Below are 21,197 nucleotides of genomic sequence, written 5' to 3'. Positions count from 1 at the left end.
ATGTCAAACTGTAATTGATTTATAATATTTTATTATTTTCAGATGCAAAGTGATTTGGTTATATATAATCTATACATTTATGTATATTCTTTTAAAAAATTATTTTCCATTATAGGTTATTACAAGATATTGACTATAGTTCTTTGTGAAAGTGAAAGAAAGCGAAAGTGAAAGAAAGTGAAAGTGAAGTCACTCAGTCGTGTCCGACTCTCTGCAACCCCATGGACTGTAGCCTACCACGCTCCTCTGTCCATGGGATTTTCCAGGCAACAGTACTGGAGTGGGGTGCCATTTCCTTCTCCAGAGGATCTTCCCAACCCAGGGATCAAACCTGGGTCTCCCACACTGTAGGCAAATGCTTTACCACCTGAGCCACCAAGGAAGTCAATAAATCCTTGTTGTTTAGCTATTTTATATATGGAAATGTGTATCTGTTAATCCCATACTCCTGATTTTCTCCTCCTTCCCCTTCTCCTTTGGTAATCATAAATTTGTTTATGTCTGTGAGTTTGTTTCTGGTTTGAAAATAAGTTGATTTGTACTATTGTTTTTAGATTCCACTTATAAGTGATACCATATGATATGTGTCTTTCTCTGATTTGCTTCACTTAGTATGATAATCTCTGGGTCCATCCATGTTGCTTGCTGCAAATGGCATTTATTTCATTCCTTTTTATGGCTAAGTAATATTCCATTGTATATATGTACCTTATCTTCTAGGTTGCTTCCTTGTCTTGGCTATTGCAAATAGTGCTGCTGTGAACACTGAGGTGTATGAACTTTTTGAATTAGAGTTTTCATCTTTTCCAGATATATGCCCAGGAGTGGGACTGCTAGATCATATGGTACCTCTGTTTTTAGTTTTGTGTTTATTTTTTTTAAAGAATCTGTATGCTGTTCTCCAGCATGAAGTGGCTGTACCAATTTATATTCCCACCAACAGTATAAGATGGTTCCCTTTTCTCCACACTTTCTCCAGCATTTATTATTTGTGACTGGAGTGGGGTGACACCTCATTGTAGTCTCAATTTGCATTTCTCTAATAATTAGTGATGTTGAGAATCTTTTCATGTGTTTCTTGGCCATCTGTATATCTTCTTTGGTGAAATGTCTATTTAGGTTTTCTGACCATTTTTTTTTTGATTGGGTTGTTTGTTTTTTGATATTGAGTTGTATCAACTATTTGTATATTTTAGAAATTAAGCTCTTGTTAGTTGCATTGTTAGCAAATATTTTCTCTCAGTTAGTAGGTTGTCATTTTGTTTATGGTTTCCTAGGAAAGTTTAATTTTTTTGAAGAGGTTTTTCTTGTGAAAAATGAGAAAAAAATACCCTATGAATTAACAGAGTAGATTATTAAAAAAAAAAAACACACCAAGCTTACTTTAAACAGCCATGTGAAAAAACAGGCATTGATAAATAAAATCTATGGCATATCCCAATATACTTTGGGATGCCGATATCCAAAGTAAAAATTATCACTGTTGTTTTAACAACTGAAACCCTTAAATAACAACTGCCTTTAAAAAAATTTTTTATAGAAGTTAATTTACAATGTTGTGTTAGTTAATGGTATATAGTAAAGTGACTTGGTTATACACATATGTTTTCTTTTTCATATTCTTTTCCATTATGGTTTATTACAGGATATTGAATAGTTCTCTATACTATACAGTGAGACCTTCCTGTTCATCTATTTTATATATAATACTTTGTATCTGCTAATCCCAAACTCCTAATTCGTCCCTCCCGCACCCCCTTCACCCTTTGGTAATGTGTTTGTTAAAGGCAGCTTAAAAAAAAAAACGTGGTGAATGGATTAATACCAAGGCCAGCCCTCAGTCTCCAGTAGCTCACCCCCTTCCTGCGGCCCAGCACTCAGCCCTCCCTGGGACACCTCATCCTTCCACTCCTCCTGTGCCCTTCAGCCCTCCCCCATGCTTCCTCAGCAGCCTCTTAGTAGGAAAACAATATGATTTAGTCCTCACACTAACTGATGAATAACTAGCGGCTGGATTTACTTCCTCTTGCTACACACACTTAACACCAAATCTTTTATTCACTGTAAGGAATGGCCCCCTCCAACGAGATTCCTCCCTCTCCCAAGAACAGATACCTGCAAGTCAGGGAAGTTCAGGAGAGGGCAGGCTGGGCATTCGTCTTTAGGGTTCTCCATCTAAAGACTCTCACCTCTGCTTTCTGCTCTTAAGTAATTTTATCACTGAGCAGAGGCTGCTGTGCTGTGCTGTGCTATCCCTGCGGATCCAGCAACATCCCTCCTCCCTCCCCTCAGAAGGGGAAAGACACGTGGTCCCATAATCCTTTGCCAGTGGGATCCCATTATATTTCCCCAGGGAGAGGCCCCTGCCTGAGGTGTGGGAGGTGGGAGAGGAACAGTGGCCATTGCTCACTTGTGGCAGGAGGGTGGTCTTTGGAGGATGGCAGTTGCTTGCCATTTCTGCATTGGAGTATGGGTAACTCCTGCCACTCTCTCCCTTGGTGCTGTTGGCTTTGTGGCTTCCTGAGATTCCCTCATTTTCCCAAACAGCAGGGCTGTTCCTTGACCTTCACTTTCCCAGCCTTTCAGGAGGTTGTGAAAGCACCTGCTCCCTCCCTGCTTTCTGTTTTCCTGATGGAACTCTGACTGAAAAATAAGGCCTTTGGCTGACTTACTCATTCTCTGTTGTCCCCAAAGTCAGTGGTCTAGTTTTCCGACCAAGAGTGCAAACCAGGGATGACTCAGGATGTGCTCCAAATCTGTATTTCCTAGTCATTGTAGACACTTTTCTTGAGATCTCCCACACTGCCTCCCAGAAAAACACAACAGAACAAATGAAAGCACCATCGTCTTCGTTAAATGTTTTCATTTATCATAGCTGCTATTGTCGTTATTATATCTTGCTTCATACCAGAATTGTGACAAAGGGCAATTAGTTTTAGAGAAAGTGAAGAAAGGTAGGAAGGTTGCTTTAATTTTTCCCAAACCTGGCTGGAGGGGAAATTCACACATCCTTCCAGTTTATGAAACAGGCGTCGGATCTTTATTAAACTGGCCAGCAGAAGAAGGTCATCCCCGTTCAGGTATCGGAGCGCTGGAATCTCCTTGGCATTTAGCAGCTTTTCAGCAAAGAGAAAGAGAAAGGGAGCTCAGGGTTCCGTGTGGAAATAGTGACTGCAGAAGCAGGAGGTGGGAGGAGGCGAGAGGCAACACTAGTTAGGGGCTGGAGTCCCCTGTGAGTCTGCTGCTGCTGCTAAGTTGCTTCAGTCATATCCAACTCTGTGTGACCCCATAGACAGTAGCCCACCAGGCTCCCCCGTCCCTGGGATTCTCCAGGCAAGCACACTGGAGTGGGTTGCCATTTCCTTCTCCAATGCATGAAAGTGAAAAGTGAAAGTGAAGTTGCTCAGTCGTGTCCCGCTCTCTGCGATCCCATGGACTGCAGCCTACCAGGCTCCTCCATCCATGGGACTCTCCAGACAAGAGTACTGGAGTGGGGTGCCATTGTTATCTATAAATAGGGGCAGTGGTATTAATTCTGATCTGAACAGGAATGAGCTCTGGAGATTTGAGAGACTAGAGCAGACCAGACCAAACAGAATTTGCATACTTTCTTTCAAATGCTTACAATGCATTCAAGTCATTATAACAGCATATACTATTTCACCAGCATCTATGGAGCAGGGCACAGAAATGCTATAGTTATCCTGTCCCTGGGACACACCCAGTGTGGAGTGAGTGCTGGCCTGGAGGCTGGGAAGGCGGTGGGGAGCACCTGAGCTGGGCTTTCCAGAAGGCCCTGGGATGACCGACACTCCTTTTCTTCTCCTGAATGCGCCCCCACCTCCAGGAGCTGCTGCACATGAACATTCCCAAGACCCTTCCTTGCCCTCTGTGCCACCCATGTCCTCTCAGCCTTGGGTGACTCAGGCTGATGCTGTCTCCTTGAGCTGCAGGAAGGTCAAGGGTCCCAAGCCTTGCCTGGAATGTTTCCAAGGCTGAGCTTTAGGACCAGCCCAGGAGGGGCATGTAGTTTCAGTGGGGTGGGCTAAAAAGCAAGCCCATCTGCTACCTCCTGCAGGCAGAGTGACCACTTATTCACCTGCCAGAGATGTGAGATCACAGTATTCTTCTGCATTTTCACCCCTCCCCACCTTGGAAGGAAGAGAGAGAGAAAGGAAAGAGGGATGGGGGAAGGAGGTTGAGATAGCTGAGAAATAAAGGGTTAATCACCATTTTTAGTTTTCCTTCAAATCCCATAAAATGGGAAACGTTTTCAGAGAGTAAATCAATAGGAAATAGGAAAGATTTTTATCAGCAGGAATAATCTTAAGGAATTCCTGAAGATTGAGAAGCAGCTGGGACCATATCCACTGAGAGATAAATGATCAAATGAAACCACTAGTCCAGAACACACATATTCTGAGCTCAAAGTCAAGTTTATATTAGGATGGCATTTCAGGCAAAGAGCATTAAGAGAGACACATATTGATGATGTTAAATTCTTTTTGTCAAAATAGAAACAAAACCCCTCAGTGATACTCTGAGTCACATAATGGACACAAAGCTGAAGGGCCAATAGGTGAGCTGGCCCAGGGGTGAAAGGTATAACTCACCATGAAGACAACACTTTGAATTTCCTAACCACAGAACTTCAAGACAAGACAAAGCAAAACCTGATAGGAATTATAGAAAAAAATGGACAAATTCACAGTTGTACTGGGAGATTTTCAAACATCTCTCAGAAATAAACCAACAATATAAGAAGAAAAGGATATAGAGAGAAGTATGAATAGAACAATTAAACATACATTATACAATTTGCGCCAATAAGCATTCAACCATCTGGGGGGTCAAATATACATGGAACAGTCATAAATTATGTCGTCAGCTACAAAGAAAATATCCCTGCATTCTAAATAGCAAGAAAAAATACAAGCCATATTCCTTGACCATTTAGAAGTTAACGAGAAAAGGTAGCAAATTTAAAAAACCTTATTTGAAAGTTCAGTAACTACTGAGTTGAAGAAATCAAAATAGCACTCATAGACTATATAGAAGTGAAAGAAAACAAAAGCACTATATGCATGCCACGGTAGGGGTGGGGTGGGCTGCTGGGAGTTTACACAGGGTGGTCAGGAAAGGACTCTGAGAGCAGAACCTGAGGGAAGTGCTAAGTGGGGTATGGGGCATTTTAGGTTGCGGGAACAGCAAGTGCAAAAGCCCTGTGGCAGTGATGTGCATGGCTTTGTCCACAGCAGCAAAAAGGCCACAGTGGCTAGAGCAAAGTGGGTAAGAAAAGAGGACTACAGAGAAATATTTAAAAAGGAAGTCCAGATCATGCATTGTAGTGTAGGTGTTTTATAGGCTCTTCTAACATTACTCTGAGTAATGTTAGAAGTCACTAGATAGACCATTTTCATTAGTCGCTAGGTATTTTTTGATTTCCTCTTTGATTTCTTCAGTGATCCAATGGTTGTTTAGTAGCATATTGTTTAGCTTTCATGTGTTTGTGTTTTTTACAGTTTTTTTTTTCTTGTGGTTTATTTCTAATCTTATAGCTTTGTGATTGGAAAAGATGTTTGATATGATTTCAATTTTATTAAATTTACTGAGGCTGACTTTGTGGGCCAGCAATCCTGGAGGATGTTCCATGTGTACTTGTGAAGAATGTGTTTTCTGCTGCTTTTGGATGGAATGCCCTATAAATATCAATTATGTTTTCAAAATATCACCCTTACTATCATGATAGAATTGACTTTGGGAAGAGTGGATGCTGGGACCCTTGGGAGGAGGCTATTGTAATAATTTAAACAAGATACATTAAGTAGATACATGAGGCAGATGAGGTAACAGTAATGAAGGATGCAAGGAGTGTTGGAATCTGGTGACATCTTGGTGGTAGCATTTAGAGGACTTGCAGATGAAAGACATGGACAGAGAAGAGAGAACCCACCCCAAAGTTTTGGGTCTGAGCAAATGAAAGAAAGGTGTTGCCACTTCCTGAGACGGAGAAGACCGAAGGAAGAACATGCCTTCCAATGTCAGTTTGCTCTGTGAAGTTCCTAATACCCTTTAGATGCCAGATGGAGATGCAGGATTGGAATCAGAGATATTCAAGTTTAAAGTTCCTGGGAGATCCACCTGGAGATCAAAGGAGGGGTTATCAGCAAGCAGATGGTATTTCAGGACAGAAAACTAATGAGGGAGTTAGTACAGAGAGGGAAGAGGTGAGCCCAGTGACAGGCCCTGGAGCCTTTCAGTATTTAAAAGAGGGGAGGTGAAGAAAATAGGAAAGGAAAAATGAGAAGGAGTAGTCCCTGAGGTGGAAGCAAAATCAAGGCAGAGTAATTCCTAGAAGCAAGAGAGGAAATGCTTCCAGGGGGAGAGGGGTGAGAAACTATGTGTGCCCATTGTCACTGAGAGGGCATTAGATTTAGCATATAGTAACCGCAGTAAACGTGTAATACTATGCAACAACCAAATGGACAAATTTATTTGGATATCTAGACATGAAAGATATTCCATTTAACTCGTGGAAAACAAAAACAAATAGAACAAGTCTAATAGTACAATCAGTGTAGTCAGATGCAATTTTTATTTTTAAAAAGATGTATATGAATAATATATGAATATATAGAAAAGAGAAATACACACCAAATTTTCAATGTGATTACCTTTGGGAAGAGGATTAGAATAGAAGAAAGGATGGAAGGGAGGAATAACGTTTTTAACTTTTATGTCTATATTATTTGAATCTTCAAATATAACAGTGTATTCACATGTCACTTTTGCAATTTTAAAAAACTGAAAGGGTCATTATGAGGATAATGAGAAAAGCAAACTTTTTAACATCAGATTCTTTCTTTTGCACCAACTGTCCTTCTGATTAAAACTCATTTCAAAGGAGAGAGGCGAGGAGAAAGAGACAGAGCATTTTTGACATCTTTGCTAAGGATGCATTTACCATGAATGTATCGAACCCAAAAGAGGCTATATTGTAGATTTCTAACCAAGGAAGAAACTTGTTTGGACTTGCCAGCTGACTGCAGTAGCTAGATCGACTGGAAGCAGCTTGAATATTGCTTAGCACAGTGTGGACCCTCGCTCTCTGTTGACTGAATCTGAAGTCTCCCTTTTGTTTGGTGTTTATGAAATATCCCTGCCTATATGGAACCCTGAAGTCATATTTCCACTTACTTAAATGTATAGACATTTTAGAAACTGAAGATGTCTTTGGAGTTTGGAGCCACCTCTTCCTTGCATGATTGATGAAACAAGGTCCTCGGAGCTTAGGATACTTATTCAAAGTCACATATTATGTGTGTTCTATATATAGTCCCTCAGTCATGTCCGACACTTTGTGACCCCATGGACTGCAGCACGCCAGGCTTCCCTGTCCTTCACTGACTCCTGGAGCTTGCTCAAACTCATGTCCATCGAGTGAGTGATGCCATCCAACCATCTTATCCTGCGTTGTCCCCTTCTCCTCCTGCCTTCAATCTTTCCCAGCATCAGGGTCTTTTCAAATGAGTCAGTTCTTCCCATCAGGTGGCCAAAGTATTGGAGTTTCAGGGTCAACAGCAGTCCTTCCAATGAATATTAAAGTTTGACTTCCTTTAGGATTAACTGGTTTGATCTCATTGCGCTCCAAGGGACTCTCAAGAGTTTTCTCCAGCAACCCAGTTTGAAAGCATCACTTCTTCAGTGCTCACCCTTCTTTATGGTCCAGTTCTCACATCCATACATGACTACTGGAAAAACCATAGCTTTGGCAAGATGGACCTTTGTCAGCAAAGCAATGTCTCTGCTTTTTAATACGCTAAGTTGGTCATAGCTTTTCTTCCAAGGAGCAAGTGTCTTTTAATTTCATGACTGCAGTCACCATCTTCAGTGATTTTGGAGCTCCCCAAAATACAGTCTTTTACTGTTTCCATTGTTTCCCATCTATTTGTCGTGAAGTGATAGGACCGGATGCCATCTTAGTTTTCTGAATGTTGAGTTTTAAGCCAAGTTTTTCACTCTCCTCTTTCACTTTCATCAAGACACTCTTTAGTTCTTCTTCACTTTCTGCCATAAGGGCAGTGTTATCTACGTATCTGAGGTTATTGATATTTCTCCTGGAAATCTTAATTCCAGCTTGTACTTCATCCAGCCCAGCATTTCACATGATGTACTCTGCATATAAGTTAAATAAGCAGGGTGACAATATACAGCCTTGACGTATACTATACTATACTATACTTCTTTCCTGATTTGGAACCAGTCTGTTGTTCCATGTCCAGTTCTAACTGTTACATCTTGACCTGCATACAGATTTCTCAGGAGGCAGGTAAGGTGGTCTGGTATTCCCATCTCATTAAGAATTTTCCATAGTTTGTTGTGATCCACACAATCAGAGGCTTTGGCCACAGTCAATAAAGCAGAAGTAAATGTTTTTCTGGAACTCTCTTACTTTTTCGATGATGTTGGCAATTTGATCTCTGGATCCTCTGCCTTATCTAAAATCCAGCTTGAATATCTGTAAGTCACAGTTCACGTACTGTTGAAGCCTGGCTTGGAGAATTTTGAGCATTACTTTGCTAGCGTGTGTTAAGTCGTATGGCTCAGATGGTAAAGCGTCTGCCTGCAATGACCTGATTGACCCTGGGTTCAATCCCTGGGTCAGGAAGAACCCCTGGAGAAGGAAATGGCAACCCACTCCAGTACTCTTGCCTGGAAAATCCCATGGACAGAGGAGCCTGGTAGGCTACATCTATGGTGTCACAGAGTTGGACACGACTGAGCAACTTCACACTTTGCTAGCATGTGAGATGAGTGCAACTGTGCAGTAGTTTGAACATTCTTTGGCATTGCCCTTCTTTGGGATCAGAATGAAAACTGACCTTTTCCAGTTCTGTGGCCACTGCTGAGTTTTCTAAATTTGCTGAGTGCAGCACTTTCACAGCATCATCTTTTAAGATCTGAAATAGCTCAACTGGAATTCCATCATACCTCCACTAGCTTTATTCATAGTGATGCTTCCTAAGGCCCATTTGACTTTGCATTCCAGGATGTCTGGCTCGAGGTGCGTGATCACACCATCGTGGTTATTTGGGCTATGAAGATCTTTTTTGTACAGTTCTGTGCATTCTTGCCATCTCTTCTTAATATCTTCTGCTTCTGTTAGGTCCCTACCATTTCTGTCCTTTATTGAGCCCATCTTTGCATGAAATGTTCCCTTTGTATTTCTAATTTTCTTGAAGAGATCTCTAGTCTTTCCATTCTATTGTTATCCTCTATTTCTTTGCATTGATTACTGAGGAAGGCTTTCTTATCACTCCTTGCTGTTCTTAGAAACTCTGCATTCAAATGGGTATATCTTTCCTTTTTTCCTTTGCCTTTCACTTCTCTTCTTTTCTCAGCTATTTGTAAGGCCTCCTGAGACAACCATTTTGCCTTTTTGCATTTCTTTTTCTTGGGGATGGTCATGATCACTTCCTCCTGTCCAATGTCACGAACCTCCATCTATAATTCTTCAGGCACTCTGTCTATCAGATCTAATCCCTTGAATCTGTGTATATACATGTAATCCCTTTTATATACATGTAATCTATTTATATACATGTAATTTTTATACATCTAATCCCTTGAATCTATACACATACATGCATATATATATATTTCAGCTTTACTGAGACATAATTGAGAAATTCTGCATCTCTACTGGGGCTTGCTTGGGAAATTCCATGGACAGAGAAGCTTGGTGGGCTACATCCATAGGATTGCAAGACAGTTGGACAGGACTTAGCAACTAAACAACAACAAACATCTCTATTGAGCTATCATTTATTAAGTAGTTGGTGCCAAGAAACATGCTAAGCACTTTATATTCTCATTGAATCGTCACAGCAATCAATAATATAATAGAGGAATCATCCCCATTTTATAGAGGAGGGAACTGAAGTTCAAGTTCACCAGCTTAGCTAAGTGTTGAGGTTTGAAACTATGTCCTATAACCTGAAGTCTGTGTTCTTAACCATCGTGCAGCATTGCTGGTCACTGAGAGTGTTCTTTGGGCCATGCCCTGGGCGGTGTAGAGAAATCAGTAAGAAAGAGACTATCCTGCAGGAGCTCACCAGCCAGTAGGAAAGGCAGCCACGAAGGCAAGTAAGGCGCATAGTTCAATAGTTCAGCAAGCACACACATGGACAGAGATGAGTACATGGACAACCTAGAGAAGGACATGATTGACCTTGTTTGGACAAAGGGCAAGGAGGTCTGGGAAGTGTCTCTAAGGAAACAGGGCTTGTGTTGGGTCTTGAACATGGTCAGAACCCAGGTCTCCTGACTCAGCCAAAGGCTTTCAGCTAGAACACAGAGAAAAACAATACAAAATACTAAAACCCAAACCTCAAAGCTGCACTACCCTGGTGGCTCAGATGGTAAAAGCGTCTGTCTACAATGCGGGAGACCCAGGTTCGATCCCTGGGTCAGGAAGATCCACTGGAGAAGGAAATGGCAATCCACTCCAGTTCTATTGCCTGGAAAATCCCATGGACAGAGGAGCCTGGTAGGCTACAGTCCATGGGGTCGCAAACAGTCGGACACGACTGAGCGACTTCACTTCACTTCACTCATAGAGTAGACACTCAGTAAATGTTATTTGGAATCAAGTTTGAACTAAAAAGGAATTTGAGGAAGAAGAAACAATAAGGCTGTCTCAATTCCATATGAATTCAATTCCATATAAAGCTTTCACTGTTTTTTCCTTGAATTTCAAAATTCACAGTGGTGCACCGTAGATTACACACGAGCATAATCTGTCAGTAATAACACTAACTAACATTATTTTACTCTTATTCTAAATGCTTTAAAATGTTTATAAAAATGGACCTACCTTCACTTTGGTTCCGACACTGATTCTTGCCTGTTGGCCCATTCCTAGAAAAGTGATTGAAATCTTGTCTTGTTCTAAGATGCGGATTCCAACGTAATGGTTCAAAGCCAGAAACACAGGTTTAAATGAAACAAAGGGTGAGGAAGTGACGGAACTTGACCAATTCCAAGCCCTTACTCTGTTGCCAGCTTGATCTGAATATTGACCACCCAAGATATTGATGTATACCCTGAGGAGAAAGGAAAGTAAAAATCATAAACAGGAACATTATAATTCAACCCTGAAATTAGCTCTGCCACTTGCTAACCAAAGAGAGCAGCAGTTTATACTAGCCAATAGTCTACGGCTTCCTTGATGGCTCAGTGGTAAAGAATCCACCTGCAATGCAGGGGACACAGGAGACACGAGTTCAATCCCTGGTTCAGGAAGATTCTCTGGAGTAGGAAACAGCAACCTACTCCACTATTCTTGCCTGGAAAATCCCATGGACAGAGGAGCCTGCTGGGTTACAGTCCATGGGGTCACAAAGAGTTGGACACAACTGCACACAACACGATGTGCATATGAATAGTGGAAAACCTCATACAATCATAGGAGCCATATTACTGCGGCAGAATTCTATACTAATTTGAAGTACTGGGTGTAGTTTAAGACCTAGTGATAAACCAAAATGCATCCAGAGGTGGAACCAGGATGATAAAGGGATCTGGAAAATGATGTGCTGGGGAGGATTAAGAGGGAGCAGGGAAGATTTAGTGTGGACATGAAAAAACACAAGAAGGCAGGCTCTACCTGGAAGATGGCCAAGGACTGGTGCTTAGACTTTTCCTGTGCCAGTATGGATATCAGTGAGTGTAAGTTCTAGGAAAGGCTGTATTGGCCTCAGTACTGAGACTTGTTTTCTAACAGCAACTGGGGGGCCAGGACTTCAAGGATATCAAGGCTGGTGTGGGTAGAAAGGGCTCAGGGAACATTTTTGAGATCACTGTGGTTGAGAAGAGCCCAGTAATGGAGGAGAAGGGGGAACTGACACCAGCCAGGCGCCCCAATCTCTTAGAGTCGCTAATGCCACATTTTACTATATTACCAACAGAAGCAGCCCTGTACCGTCTGAGGTCTGGTGTCACTAGAGACTGCCATTCTATTCCATGACCTCCTCTGCACACTCTATCACATTCTTCCATCTCGGCTCACCATGTATTTCTCAGGGAGGGAGGATAGGTAGGGTTCTAGGTACTTAGAAAGTTGGCTTAATTTGATAATAAATTATTTTTAAAAAATCAGATGAATCAGCCTTGAGGGCCCCCTAGAATAGGATAACTCACGTCTTATTTTCCCAATTTTGAGTAGCAGCAGTAATCTAATAGCAAAAATACAAATGAGGAATTGAGGTGGTTATCTTACTGTTTCTGGGAAGGAGATTTAGTTTTATCATGCTATGTGGGCGAAGAAAACATTTGGTTAACATTATCTAGATAAATTGTGTGCCATTTATATAGTATGTAGTGGCAAAGATTCAGGGTGTGCCTTCAAGAAACTTCAATTCTACAGGAGAGGTGGGCTTGCTACACAAGAGGCTATGAGGGTGTTAAGGAGCCATGTCAGGGGGCCCAGAGTTCATTTGGTGGGTAGGAAGGGTTCATTGGTACAGAAAAGTCCTAGAAGCCAGTGAATATTTGGTGACAATTAATATTGTGCCTTACCAAATAAATGTAATACAGAATTACTGCTGTTATTGTTCAGTTGTCAACTCGTGTCTGACTCTTTTGCCACCCCACAGACTAAGGCCTGCCAGGCTCCTCTGTCCATGGAGTTTTCCAGGCAAGAACACTGGAGTGGGTTGCCATTTCCTTCTCCAGGGGATCTCCCAGACTTGGGATCAAACCCAGGTCTCCTGCATTGGCAGGCAGATTCTTTACCACTCAGCCACCAGGGAAGCCCCACAGAATTGCTACTGAACCCTGAAGGATAAGTAGAAATCCTCCAATATAATTGGGGATAATGGTTTGACTACTTCTTTGAACTAAAAGTGCAATATTGATAGCTCCATGTGTCCTAACTTTCTCAAGTACTGGCAGAGTATTCAAACTTTTGTCAATTTATTGGCAGAGTTTCTCAAGATGAGATTGTTATACTTGTAAATAGTTTAAAGGCAGAGAATATCTCTTTCTAAAAGACTTAAAAAGTTGAAATTGTATTTGAAGTTAGAACTCAAATTTCACTTTCTCAGGCTAAATGAAATAATACAAGGTCACAGAGCATATAAATAGTAGATCAAAGGCATCAGGACCTTAATCGCTAGAGATTTTATATATTGCTGTTAAGAATTAATTTTTAAAGACTTATATAGTTGCTCATAGGAAAAGTGCTGTTCATTGCAGCTATGGGGTGCCTTGTTGTTTAGTCACTAAGTTGTATCTGACTCTTTTTGTGACCCCATGGACTGTAATCCACCAGGCCCCTCTGTTCATGGGATTTCCCAGACAAGAATACTGAAGTGGGTTGCCATTTCCTTCTCCAATGGGATGCCTACCTGTTAGGACTATATCTCAAACAACAGAGTATGACAGCTGTCCGTTGCAAATTATTTCCATTGATGAGGCCAGCATTTAGTCTAAAGAGAGACTGCTGGGTTTATATCTCACATCCCTAGAGTGGTCATATAATTTATCTAGAGGGTTTTTTTCCTAATATTAAAATTGTACAGCTATATTTTCTTGCTGCTTATAGAAAAAATATGATGAGCTTTGTTTTATGTAACTGCCTGGGATTTTTCCACTGCATATGGGATGACATAAATAAAAAACTTCTCTGAATTGAACATTCCTATCCTATGACCACTAATTTAAATAAATCTTCTTAAATTCATTTTTGTCTTTCTAGTTATAAGATGAATAAAATCTGGCAATCTAATGTATAGCACAGTGATTTTCATTAACACTGCAGTTATGTAGTTGAAAGTTGCTAAGACAGTGGATCTTAAATGTCTTAGAAAGAAATGGTAATTATGTGACATGATGCAGTTGTTAGCTAACGCTACAGAAGTAATCATTTTGCACCATATAAGTGTATCAAATCAATAACCATTGTACACTTGTAACTTACCCAGTATATGTCAGTTATATTTCAAAAAAGTTGAAAAAATAAAAGGAAAAATAAAATTTCATGAAACTCGAGAAACAAAATAACTGCAGGAGGAATCTAGAAGCCTACCAGACATTTCCATTGGGATGATAGCAGGAACTTCTGCCAGAAGAATCTAGCAATGCCAGGATTGCAGGGTTAGTGGGCATGTCTTCTTGGACTATACAAGTGAAACCATTTATCTTGTTGGGCACTCGGATGATGGCTAGGTTTCCAGATGGGTAACTGAGATCAGTTAAGGTCATTTGAGTTATTCTAATGGTCTTTGACTAGCCTGAGAATAAATTTAATTTATGAGAGAGTCCTTTGAAGCTATAAAGTGTCCTGAAAATGAATGGGAAGCACTGTTAATTACTAAAAAATTTTATGCTTTCTGTGTGCATCAAAATATATTTATGAGACACAAAAATCCTCACCAAAAATACCAGCAAATGGAATCTAGTAAAATATAAAAAGGATTATATGTACAACGACAAACCAGAGTCTATCCCAGGAATGTAAGGTTGGATTACCATCTAAAAATAAATTAACGGAAACATACTACATTGATAGAGAAAAGAGCAAAAATAGAGATGATCATTGCAATAGACACAGAAAACGCATCTGACAAAATCCAATACCTTGTTGTGATAAATGACTCAATGAACTAGGAATAGAAAGGAACCTCTTCAACCAAATAAGGCATGTCTAACAAAAACCCACAGTTAATGTCACACTTAACTGATGGCAGACTAGGTGTTTTCCCCCTAAGATCAGGAAGCAGACAAAAACATCCCCTCTCCCCACTTTCATTCAACCTCATGCTGGAGGTTCCAATCAGGAAAATATTATGGAAGAAAAAGAAATGAAGGCATCTACATTGGAAACAGAAGAAGTTAACTCCTATCTCTAACTGCAGATAACACGCTCTTGTAAAAAAGAAAATCCTAAGGAATCTACAAAACAATGTCATAGAACTAACAAAAGAGTTCAGTAGGATTGTAAACTAAAAGGTCAATATATACGAAAAAAATTGTATTTCTAAGCAGTGAACATTTTGAAGATGAAATTAAGAAAATAATTCCATTTACAATAGCATCAAAGAATGAAATATACTGAGGATAATTCACGGACTGTTAATATTCAGTCCAATCTAAACTGATTGGAAGTCCAGCAGTGAAGTAAACACAAAATTGATTCTGAATCATTTTGAAAATCAGCCTTAGTCTTCAAAGGAGTGAAAAGGAATTAAAGCCAGGGCAGGAAGTGATAAGTAATGCTACAAGTTGGAAAGTTATTAAAAATTTTTTTGATATAATGAAAGAAAAACCTACTCTCTTTCTCATAGGGCTTGGGGAACTAAAACTTCTTTACACTTCTTATGCCATAAAGTCATTTTTCTGGGTTCTTGATGGGGTTTGACTAAACATTTAGGCAACTATGGCTAAAAATGACTTTCTCCTACAAAGTGAGGCCCTTGGTTCACCAAAAACTCCTAATTTCATAGCTTTGTTTTACTTTCCCAGAGATATTAAATGGCCTTTGTGTCAAAATAGCAAATGGCCTGGCCATCAGGCAGAAGTTCAAATGATCAATAACTTAGTGTTCCATAAAATGGATATTGAATTTTTGTATTAAAAAACAACGTACTGCTCATGGATGTGTAGACTGGTACACATTTTCTGGGGGACAAAATCTAGTAAGGCTTTTTTCTTACCCAGAATTTCTATCTCTAGGTATTTAATTCAAGGAAGTAAGTGACAAGCATGCAGCAAAGTGCACACAAAGCTGTCCATTTAGCCATTGTATAAAACAGCCCCAAATTGTGAAACTGCCTTTGATCAGTACTAGTGGATAAAGGAATTATAGTTCCTCCCTATGATGGAATACCATATGCATATAAAGATGGTGTAGTATCTCTGTATTTATTGCATATTACATACTCATAATGTTTATGAGTATTTATTGTCTAATATTATTAGGTAAAGGGAGCAAGTTATAAAATAATGAAGAACTTGTTTAGAATTAATTTTTAAAGAATTGTATAATTGCTCCTAGGAAAAAATAAGGAAAACTTTATAAACAGATGTTAATAGCTTTGCTCTGTGTGATAGGATTTGGTCATATCTATCTTTTTTCCTTCATATTTTTTTAATCTCTTTTTTCTTTAGCTTTCTTTTTGTGAAGAAATAAGCTAATGAAAATAAGTTGTTGAAAGAAAGGATACAATATTTGCGTTGTCCCGTCTGGAAATGAAGTCAGAAACTTGCTCCCATGCTTGTAGTGCTTTTCAAAGAGCTCATTCGTCACGATCTACACACCACAGAAAACAAAAGGATGGTTATATGATGACAACAGACATCCTTTGCTTGCTAGATAGTGATACAAACCATTTCTTAATTTAAATTTTTAGTCTGGCATCAGCAACAGGGGACAATCCTTAGGAATCATTAAAGATTGTCCCTAAGCCGTGCAGATAACTTAAGAAAATCTTTCTGGCAGGAATCTGACATTACTTATCTCTTTAAGGGGTCTGTGTTTTTTGTCGTTTTTAATTTATTTAAAAGTTTAAAAAAATTTATTCAGTAGGACAAGATAGAAGAGAGTGCTTAGGCTTTAGTCAGGATTATATTTTAAGCAATTGTTCTCATCAAAACAGCAAACACTTAGAAAGAGCTTATCACATGGTAAGGTATTTTTTTTAATTGAAGTATAGTTGACGTACAATATTATATAAGCTTCAACAGAGTGGTTCACAATTTTAAAGATTATATTTCATTTATACTTATTATAAAATATGGGCTGTATTCTCTGTGCTGTATGGTATTATCCTTGTAGCTTATTTATTTTATACATAGTTGTTTGTACCTCTTAACCTCCTATCCCTGTCTTGCTCTGCCCCACTTCCCTCTCCGCACTGAAAAACACTGGTTTGTTCTCTACGTCTGTGAGTCTGCTTTTCATTATATTCACTAGTTTATTTTCTTTTAGACTCTACATATTAGTGATACAACGCGGTATTTGTCTTCTCTGACTTATTTCACTTAGTCAAATACCCTCCATCCATGTTGCAACAAATGGCAAAACTTCATTCTTTTTTTACGGCTGCTGCTGCTGCTAAGTCACTTCAGTTGTGTCCGACCCCATAGACGGCAACCCCATAGACGGCAGCCCAACAGGCTCCCCCGTCCCTGGGATTCTCCAGGCAAGAACACTAGAGTGGGTTGCCATTTCCTTCTCCAATGCATAAAAGTGAAAAGTGAAAGTGAAGTTGCTCAGTCGTGCCCGACTCTTAGCGACCTCATGGACTATAGCCTACCAGGCTCCTCCATCCATGGGATTTTCCAGGCAAGAGTACTGGAGTGGGTTGCCATTGCCTTCTCCGTTTATGGCTGAGTACTATTCATATCTATGTGTGTTAGATGTTCAGTTGTGTCCAACTCTTTCAACCCTGTGGACTGTAGCCCACCAGGCTCCTCTGTCCTCGGAATTCTCCAGGCAAGAATACAGGAGTGGGTTGCCATTCTCTTCCCCAGAGGATCTTTCCAACCCAGGGACTGAACCTGTGTCTCCTGTATTTCAAGCAGATTCTTTACCACCGGAACCACCAGGGTAAGGCCATTCATATCTGTGTGTGTGTGTGTGTGTGTGTGTGTGTGTAGCGTCTTCTGTATCCATTCATCTGTTGATGGACACTTAGGTTGTTTCTATGTCTTGGCTACTGTACAATAAATAATGCTGCTATGAACATTGTGGTGCATGTCTCTGCAAATTAGCATTTTCATTTGTTCATGTATATGCTCAAGAGTGGAAGCACCGAATCATATGGTAATTCTATTTTTAGGTTTTCGGGGAAACACCATACTGTTTTCTGTAGTGATTGCACCAATGTACATTCCCTCTAACAGGGTATAAAGATTCCCGTTTCTCCACATCCTTGCCAATATTTGTTATTTGTGTTCTTTTGGATGACACCATTCTTGCCAGCTGTGAGGTGATATCTTATTGTGGTTTTAATTTGCATTTCCTTGATGATTAGTGACGTTGAGCATCTTTTAATGTGCCCATTGGCCACCTTTATGTCTTCTTTAAAAAAAAAATGTCTATTTGGGTCTTATACCAGTTTTTCAACCAAGTTTATTTTTTATTTATCTAGTTTTACTTTATACACATATTGCTGTGAAAACAGAAGATTAAAAAAATAAACCAACCAGCTCTAGCACAATGGAGATATCCTATATCCTGACTGTAGAGGTGATTATATAACTATCAAAATTAATGGAGCTGTACATATAAAAAAAGTGAGTTTCACTATAAATTATACTTCAATAGAATGACTTTACTCTCTAGTATAAGCTGTAGCATCTGGTGTCTCTTCAAGGTTGTTCTTAAAATTGATTTGAGCAAAATACTAGTGAAATATGAGAAGATGAAGAAAGAAATACTGAGAGATATTCTGTATTATAGCTCTAAGCCTAACTATCTTATTATCTAGGTAATACTCAATAGGAAAATGAATTTGTACCCAACAGGGTTTTATAATGAACTAAAAATTCAGTTTAATTCTCTTTCTTCCTAATCTTGAATTATAATAAAATAGATATAAGAATTCCTAGGGCTAATCTAAATTTTCATGTAAATGTTGCCATTTATTTTGAAAGATAATATGTTTCTCATTTTTATGAAATATAAAATACATTCAGAGAAGCACTAAAATATGCTATTTTATTAATGGATAGTTATAACATGAACATCCATGTTATCACCATCTGGGTCAAGAAATAGAACAGTGCTAAAACTCTAGAAGTCCCCTGTGTGCTAATCCAAAGTCAGTGTTCTATAATATCTAAACAATATAGTTTCTTTCCCATTTTGAATTTTATGTAAATGGAATCATATGGTGGGAATTTTTTATATTTTGTTTCTTTTAATCAACATTACATTTGTAAGAGTCATATCTGTCCCAGTGTGTAGCCATAGTCCAATAGCTTCCAATTGTGTATAGTATTCAATTGCATGACTTCATCATTTATTTATCCATTGTATTTTTAATGGATATCTGGGTTGTTCCCAGTTTTTGGCTTATAAATAACGATACTCTGAACACTCTTTTGCATGTATGCTGGTACCCAGTTCCTCTCAGAACTTATATCCAGAGGAAGAATTGTTGAATTCCACTTTACAAAAGAATATGTGTCTTTCACTTTACAAAAAAACTGCCAAAATTATTTTCAAGCTGTTGTACCAATCTGCATTCCCACTACAGGCTAAATTGTAGTGACTGTTATTCTACATCCTTTCTAACATTCAGTAGTATCAGACTTTACAACTGATTTATTTAGCCAATATGATAGGTACGTACATACGTGTGTGTGTGTGCTTAGTCGCTCCGTCCTGTCTTGCCCAACTCTTTGTGACCCCATGGACTGTAGCCCACCAGGCTCCTCTGCCAGTGTACACTGATCTCTAACTGTGGTTTCAGTTTTCTTCTCCTAGGTTACTAAAGAGATTGAGCATCTTTTCATATTGACCATTTGGATTTTTTCCTTGGAGAAGTGGTCAAGTTTTTTTTAGTTCATTTTTTTCTACTAGGGAGACTTTTTTTCATGTTGATTTATAAAAATTATTTATACATTTAGGACAAAAGACCTTTGTATATCATATGTGCTATAAAATATCTCCCTTCTTGGCTTTTCTTTTAAATTTTAATTTATCGATTCCTTTATGGATACTGTTTTTTAGAATTAGTAAATCTTTCCCTAACCTGAAATAATAAAGCTATTCATCTATTTTAAAAAAAATCATTATAGTTTTACATTTCACGTTTAAGTCTTTAATCCACTGGAAATGAAATATTATTTCAACTTCATTTAAAAATATGGATATCTAACTGTCCCAGCACCAGGTGTTGACAACATTTTCCTTTCTCCATTATCTTGTAGTGTCACTGCTGGCACATTTCAGATGTCTGTGTGTGCATAAGTTTGATTCCGTATCATGGATTTTTTGTTTATCCTGCCCTCAAGCTACACCATCTTAATTACTATACTTTGTAATGTTGTTGTTGCTCAGTTGCTCAGTTGTGTCCGACTCTTTGTGACCCCATGGACTGCAGCATGCCAGACTTCCCTGTCTATCACCAACTCTCTGTCATTATCTGAGGTTGTTGATATTTCTCCCAGCCTTCTTGATTCCAGCTTGTGAGTCATCCAGCCCAGCATTTTGCATAATATACTCTGCATATTGAAGAAGGGAATGGCAACCCACTCCAGTATTCTGGAGAATCCCATGGACAGAGGAGCCTGGCATGCTACAGTCCACAGAATTCTCCAGCTCAGAATACTAGAGTGGGTAGCTGTTTCTTTCTCAAGGGGATCTTCCCAACCCAGGGATCAAACCCAGGTCTTCCACATTGCAGATGGATTCTTTACCAGCTGAGCCACCAGGGAAGCCCAAAAATACTGGAGTGGGCAGCCTATCCCTTCTCCAGCAGATCTTCCTGACCCAGGAATGAAATTGCATTGCAGGAGGATTCTATACTTATATAAAAATAAATTTATATAAAAAGATATTCAAAGCAATATTATTTAGTAAAACAAAAAAATGTTTAATAATTTTTATTTCCAATACCAGAAGAATGGTTAGATACTATATGAAAAGGCTCATAGATATTAAAATGATGTTAATGTAACCTATGGGCTTTCCTGGTGGCTCAGTGGTAAAAAAATCCCCCTGCCAATGTGGGAAATGCAGGTTTGATCCCTGAGTTGGGAAGATCCTTTGGAAAAGGAAATGGCAACCCACTGCAGTATTCTTGCCTGAGAAATCCCATGGACAGAAGAGCCTGGAGGGCTACAGTCCATGAGGTTGTAAAAGAATAGGATACAACTTAGTGACTAAACAACAGCAATGTAAGCTATATAATATCATAGGAAAATTGTTTAAAATTAGGGCAACCCATTCCAGTACTGTTGCCTGGAGAATCCCATGGACAGAGGAGCCTGGTGGGTTACAGTCCATGGGGTTGCAAAGAGTCAGACACCACTGAGTGAGTAACACAATAACACAAAGTTAAAAGTAGAAAAAAATTACATATGTAATATAATTACAGGTCTGTTAACAAAAACCTATGCTTAAAAACTCTGGAACAGTGCTGTCTAATAGAACTTTTATTGACCATAAAAGTTTCCTATAACTG

The 21,197-nt window shown here is 39.2% G+C and overlaps 1 protein-coding gene across 1 annotated transcript in view; it reads right to left on the bottom strand.

Annotated features, from left to right (window-relative positions):
- Positions 1 to 2,848: 2,848 nt before the first annotated feature.
- Positions 2,849 to 21,197, bottom strand: part of ERICH6 (glutamate rich 6) — a 45,140-nt gene continuing 26,791 nt past the window's right edge. The window contains exons 11-14 of the mRNA XM_069562748.1: positions 16,227 to 16,312; positions 14,090 to 14,245; positions 10,877 to 11,105; positions 2,849 to 3,116 (exon numbers count right to left, since the gene is read on the bottom strand). Coding sequence (XP_069418849.1) covers positions 2,853 to 3,116; positions 10,877 to 11,105; positions 14,090 to 14,245; positions 16,227 to 16,312 — 735 coding nt within the window. The 3' untranslated portion in view covers positions 2,849 to 2,852. The remainder of the gene's footprint in view (positions 3,117 to 10,876; positions 11,106 to 14,089; positions 14,246 to 16,226; positions 16,313 to 21,197) is intronic.

Source organism: Ovis canadensis, chromosome 1 (genome assembly GCF_042477335.2).
Source record: "Ovis canadensis isolate MfBH-ARS-UI-01 breed Bighorn chromosome 1, ARS-UI_OviCan_v2, whole genome shotgun sequence".
NCBI lineage: Eukaryota > Metazoa > Chordata > Mammalia > Artiodactyla > Bovidae > Ovis > Ovis canadensis.
The sequence above is the reverse complement of the archived record's forward strand: the minus strand, read 5'-3'. Positions and strand labels throughout refer to the sequence as shown.